This window comes from Chrysochloris asiatica, unplaced genomic scaffold, assembly GCF_000296735.1.
Source record: "Chrysochloris asiatica unplaced genomic scaffold, ChrAsi1.0 scaffold00536, whole genome shotgun sequence".
Taxonomy (NCBI): Eukaryota; Metazoa; Chordata; class Mammalia; order Afrosoricida; family Chrysochloridae; genus Chrysochloris; species Chrysochloris asiatica.
In genome coordinates, this window is record NW_006409054.1 from 39,112 (window position 1) to 45,180 (window position 6,069).

General features: G+C 44.7%; 2 protein-coding genes across 2 annotated transcripts in view; one reads left to right on the forward strand and one right to left on the reverse strand.

Annotated features, from left to right (window-relative positions):
- The first annotated feature begins 347 nt into the window (after positions 1-347).
- Positions 348-6,069, forward strand: part of LOC102834947 (butyrophilin subfamily 1 member A1-like) — a 23,931-nt gene continuing 18,209 nt past the window's right edge. Inside the window, exons 1-4 of the mRNA XM_006877615.1 lie at positions 348-711; positions 4,927-5,208; positions 5,321-5,521; positions 5,820-5,840. Of these exons, the coding sequence (XP_006877677.1) occupies positions 348-711; positions 4,927-5,208; positions 5,321-5,521; positions 5,820-5,840 (868 nt within the window). The remainder of the gene's footprint in view (positions 712-4,926; positions 5,209-5,320; positions 5,522-5,819; positions 5,841-6,069) is intronic.
- On the reverse strand, positions 2,373-2,690 carry LOC102834555 (60S ribosomal protein L36a-like). Its single transcript, XM_006877614.1, has one exon. The coding sequence runs from the start codon at positions 2,688-2,690 to the stop codon at positions 2,373-2,375; it is 318 nt and encodes a 105-aa protein (XP_006877676.1).

Here is a 6,069-nt window from a genome sequence, read left to right on the forward strand (position 1 = left end):
CTTCTGTAAAGATTTATAGAGTTGGAAACCCTGTGGAGCTGTTCTATTCTGTCCTATAGGGTCAGTATTAGTAGAAATTGACTTGATGGAAATGGAGGGTTTTTTTGGTAATTCTGACACACATTCAAACTTGAGTACCATGGAGTTACAGGGTATTTCATGGAAGGGCCTGAGACCAGGAGCTCAGGTACATTATGCCCAGGCTCTGACATCTGGGCCATGCTGTGATCAGAACATCTCACCCTATTTAGAGTTCTCACAGTTTATTCTTTAGGAGCCAGGGGTCCTCTTCAAGTTGGCTGTGTATTCTATCCTGTAAATTGCATCTCTCCATCTTTTTCATTCCCATGTCTGTATACACAGAGAAGTTCCTGGTGATTGGCCCCATGAACCCCATTGTGGCAGTGCTGGGTGGGGACATCAAACTGTCCTGTTTCTTGTCCCCTGTCATGAATGCGGAGAACATGGAGCTGCGGTGGTTCCGGTCCAACTTCTCAGAAGCAGTGTTCATCTATGAGAACCAGCGGGAGCAGAAGGAGAAGCAGATGCTACAATACAAAGGGCGGACCTCGCTGGTGAGAGACTTCCTCACTCAGGGGGAGGCGTCTGTACGCATCGACAAGGTTCGGGCTTCTGACAATGGGCTGTACACCTGCTTCTTCAGGAGTGGAGATTTCCATGAAGATGCCACTTTGGAGGTGAAGGTAGCAGGTTGGTGACTTGTCTATATATTGCAGCACCCTGAAGGGTTGGAGTTGGGTGCATCCTTAGGGATTCAGTCACTCATTTTATAGATACAGAAAAGGAGTCTCATTCATTCTTTTATTTAGTGTAAATGATAGACAGCTGCTAATCTGTGTGGCGCTATGGGATAAAGCACTGAACCACAAGGTCTTTTGAATAGCTAGGTTGGCTGTTCAAACTCACCAACCATTCCTCAGAAACCCTACACTTGGGTGGCTATGAGTTGGAACCGACTCAATGGCACTTAACAACAACAATAACAACAATCTGTGTCAGAGCCTGTTGTAGATGCCTGGGACATGTCAGTGAACCAAAAGAGATCCTTGTTGTGTAGAGCTCATATTCTAAATGCAGAGACAGAGAAATCACAATAAATAAATAGGTGATAGATGATATTAGAAGGTAAACAGTTCTGAGGACAAAAGGGAAAGTAGAACAGGGATAGGGGATCAGGATATGGGGGTGAGGACTGAGGAATGGGGACTGGGCTCGGCCTTACTGAGAATGTGCTGTCTGAGCAAAGCCTTGACAAAAGTAGTGATTTAGCAAAATGAATATGTGAAGGATGAGAAGAATTCCAAGCAGAAGGAAGAGCTAGTGAAAACTCTGAGGTGGGAGTGTGGCTGTTGTGTTCTGGGCTCACAGTGAGGCCTTATGACTGGTGGGAGTGAATGAGGTGTCAGTACTGGACAAAATGGTGTTCCTGGTGTAGAATGCAGAGGGGCACAGATACTGAAGTGTCACTTGAGTTCATTAAGCAAGCTTCCAAAGAACCCTCAAAGTTGAGGGGCTGAACTTGCAAAGGCTTGGGGCACACAGAGCACAGTATGCTTAATAACAATGAACCAGTTAGCCCTTGGTGCTAGAGTAGGTGGGCTCTGAGGGGATAAGTGGGGGGAGTTGGGGGCGGGGGAGTTTGAGAGATGCCTTTGAGGAGGAAGGCAGATGCTGAATTAAAGAAATCTCTGTGTCCAATTTCTACTAATACTGACCATAGACTAGAACAGCTCCACAGGGTTTCCAACTCTGTAAATCTTTGGAGTCCTGATGTGGTGCTGTAGGATACAGACTGGACTGCAAGGTTGGGGGTTCAAACCTAGCAGTTTCTTGGAAACCCTATACAGGGTTGCTATGAGTCTGAACCCACTTGACAGCACTTAACAGCAATAACAACTACTATGTTACAGAGTTCGGATGCAGACCTGAGGAAACGTTAAGCAGAGAAGCACTGGGAATGCTCACTGTGGCAGGGAGAACACCTGGAGGCGTGGGTGTAGTTGTGAGGCTGACAGGATGACTGTGTGAACTCAGGCAGTGGAGGGAGAAATGAGGGGTCAGGCAGAAGAGAGATTTAGAAAGTAGACTTAGCTGAGTGAGTAGATTTGGGGACAAAAGAGTCTGGAGATGGAATTGGGAAGCATAGACATTCTCAAGACTTTGCCTTAGATGTGTGCAGTTTAGTGGTAGGAACATTGATAATGATGTATTAATTATTTATCATTGTAGTAATACTAAGTAGCAATCAGTTACAAAATCTCAGTACTATGTATTAGCAAACATGTATTATTTTTTTTGAAGTGAACATAACATCAAGATTTTATTGTTTTAATAATAAAACAAGATGAAGCTTAGAATGGGATCACCTGGCTCTTACTCTTCTTATCTCCTCCCAGTTCAAAAAGCTTACATCTCTTAAGAGCCAACATTCTCTTAGAGCTGCAGCTTGGCTCAACACATTCAAGTCTCAACACAATCTTCTTTGTAGGTTTAGCCTTCCAGAAAATTGTCTTAGTCTGCCCACCATCTCTACTCTGCTTCCTGTCATAATGCCGCATTCCCTGGGCATACAGAGAATTTTTGCCCTTCTTGTACTGTGTCACTTTGTGGGGTGGGTGCTTGCCACACTTCTTACAGAAAGTCCAGTGCATTTTAGGAACATTCACCATGTTTGTGGGAGCGCTACTGGCATGAAAAGAAATGCAAACATATATTTTAACTTGAGCATTTTTTGCATTCACCTAACCTGGGCTGGGTTAAACTAATTTCAGTTGTGCTTCTTCATATATTTTTGGGACCTTGGGTGGGATTTCATATAATAAGAGTAATGGCTGATTACGGGTGATTCATCTGGAAAGGCTTGGGTAACAAGCTAATACTCCATGAATCTCATCGTTCTGTGTATGTCCCTCCCATGTAGCAGAGGGTCCAATGGCACATTACAGACCTTTTCTTGTGTCACATTTGCTCATTTCTCACTGGCCAAATCAAGTCACATGGCCTATTGAAAAGTCAGAGTGGGAGAGCATTACAAAGTATTGATATAGCAAATGGCGAGTTGGCTATAAAGAAGGGAGCGACCAGGACTATATTTGTATTCAATCTACCATTAGTTGTTGTGGTTGTTAAGTCTGTCGAGTTTGTTCTGACCCATAGCAACCCTGTATAGGGTTTCCGGGGTGCCGTTGGTGAGCTTGAACTGCCAACCTTGCAGTTCAAACCAACTTTGCAGTCTAGAGCATTCACCGACAGCCTCACATAAGGGAAAATTTATGAATTCTGTTATGTAATTTTGAGTTTGAAGTGCATGTCAGAAATCCTCATAAAGTAACCTCTGGGGATGTGCATATAAAGGAGGTAGATTTGGGAGAGAAAGTTGCTTACTTGACATAACTTTGGAAGTGATTTACAAAGAGAAGCAGAGTTAACAAATAGAAGTGTGATGTGAGAACAGATATTCAAGGACCAAAGTTTTGAAGTCTCATATTTCTCCTGGTTTTAAAGTGTAGGGGGATGGGGAGAAGTCCAGGAAAGAGGCTTAGCAGAGTGGTCTGAGGGGTGACATACCAAGCAAAAGGGAAGGGTGACCAAGCCAAGATGGAGCTGGCTTCAATATGGAGTCAACAAGGTCACATGCTGAACAAAGATGAGGAAGGGCTGCAGTGTGAGTGCTGGGCTTCCAAGAAGGAGATTGTCTTTAACTCCAAGAGTAGATTCAAGTGCATAGTAGGAGAAGTCAGACTATTGGGGACTGAGATGGATGTGAGAGATGAGAACATAGAGGTGATTTTTGGATTATAAATTTTACTGTTCTAAGAGGGGAAGAAGACTGTAAACATTTGAACATGTTTATGTATTTAGGAAAAGAAGTAGATGGAGAGGAAGAGATTAACAGTAAGGATGGTATGGGAAGTAAGAGGTGAGAGTGAGCAGAGAGGAGGAGAGAGAAGGAGGTGATGGTAATGGGACCAAGCCTTAGAAGAAGAGACGGTGGCCAGTAGGTTCTGGAGCTCACAGGCTGAATCATCCTTGAGTGAAGGAGAGTTCCTATCACTTTGTGGCATGTGACAAGAAAATGAGAATAAGATCAGTTTGCAGAAAAAAAATTTGTGAGTAATTGAAGCAAAATAGAACAAAATTCACAAATCTCTTAACTTCAAACATTTCCTATTTACTAGAATAAATTTACCAAAAACTTAGTTTTAAAAAAATCTTAGGACCTAGCTAAACTTATGCTCTTGAAAAGTTTTTGTAATGATACTATATTATTTCTCTGGTCTGAGTTTTGTTTATTGACTTATGTTTCCTGAGCTGCATGTCAATAAAATAAACTTAAATTTCTTCTTTTTTAAAAAAATTTGTGCCTTAGTTTTTTCTCTTCTGAGGTTAGGAAGAGTAGTCCCGTTGAGTTGAGTCTGAAGTATAGGACAGAGGAAAACTGCTCCATAGGATTTCCTAGGCTGAAAAGCTTTAAGGTGGGTTTGAATTTCTGACCTTGCATTTAGCAACCCAGTGCTTAATCCAGTGTGCCACCAGAGCCTAGTAATATCCACCCTCAGAGCTCCCAAAAGAGTCCTTATGCTCTTTTTCAGATTCCATTTGGTGAGAACTCAGTCTAAACATCACTTGGGGGTGACCTTCCCATGTTGTTATTAACTGCCCTTGAGTCTGTTCTGACTCATAGCAACCTTGCATAGGATTTCCTAGGAGTGCCTGGTGGGTTTGAACTGCTGACCTTGGTGTTAGCAGTCCAGTGTTTATCCTACAATGTCACATCAAGACTCAGACCTTCTCATAGAACCTTGAATGCAAGAGAATTGAGGCCCTATGAGTCACACTTCTAGCATCCCAGGCCTGCACCTGGGACAAGGTGGCCACTCTGACTCCACAGCTTCCTTTCTGCAGGTGTGGGATCTGACCCTCAAGTGTACATTGACGGACCAGAGGAAGATGGAATCCGCATGGTGTGCATGGCTTCTGGGTGGTTTCCGAAGCCCCTGGTTAAGTGGAAAGACCCGAGTAGAGAGAAGTTCCTGGCTTTCTCTGAGTCCTATGCTCAAGATGCTGAGGGACTGTTCAGTGTGGCGGCCTCGCTGGTGGTGAGAGACAGCTCTGTAAGGAACGTGACCTGCTCCATCCTCAACCCCATCCTGGGTCAGGAGAAGGTGAAGGCCATTTTCATCCCAGGTCAGCACTGTTGTTGCTTCAAGCTGGGCTGGGCAGAGGAGAATGGGGCTCTGATTCTACTAGGCTGAGCTGAACTGGGGTGCACCCTAATGATGTCTCTGGTGGGCCACAGAGCCCTTTTTCCCACAGGTCTCTCCGTGGATGCCAACTTTTGTGGTGAGCCTGACCATACTGATGCTCCTCAGCTTAGGGGCTGGCTATTTTCTCAAGAAAGAACATTCAACAAAGGTGCAGGAGTGGAAGAATCAGGAGGATCTTCAGCAGAAAAAGGGGGAGGACAAGAAGGACTTGGAGTTGGCCAGGAAGGAGGCAGGTAAGAGAGGGAGGGTCTGTGTTAGACTGGGGAGGGCAGAGCTGATGTTCTGAGGAAAAGCTGAGGGCAGGAACAGAGCTGGTAGCAGTGGTTTCCAGGAGACCCAGGGCCCTTACTCAGAACAGGAATCTCAGGAGATCCTGAGAGATGCTATGGGCCATGAGGGCTCGGATGGGTCTAGAAGAAGTTTCTGCAGTATACAGAGGGAGTCTTTTTGTGTGGGTTCTCCAGCACAGTCTTTCTTTTTTTGGGGCATAGAGTTCATGCTTTTTTTTTTCTTTTTCCCCATATCTTTCAGATGAACTACAGAGAGAGCTGAGTAAGTTCTTCTCTCCCTCCTGAACTCTCAGTGTCCTGCTTGGGGAAGATATTCTGTCTGATTCTTAGTTCACCTCATTTCCTGTATGTTGCCTTTCAGACTGGAGGAAGGCAATTTACCACACTGGTGAGTGACTCTCCAAATGTCCCTGGGTCTCCCATCCCACCTGGGTCCAGGTGTCCCCTCTCCCTGTGCCTGTCAGGTATATATATAAGGACTGGGCTCCCTG

Bases quoted from the DNA above. Each gene is read 5' to 3' on its own strand.
- LOC102834555 (XM_006877614.1), bottom strand. From the start codon at position 2,690: ATGGTGAATGTTCCTAAAATGCACTGGACTTTCTGTAAGAAGTGTGGC.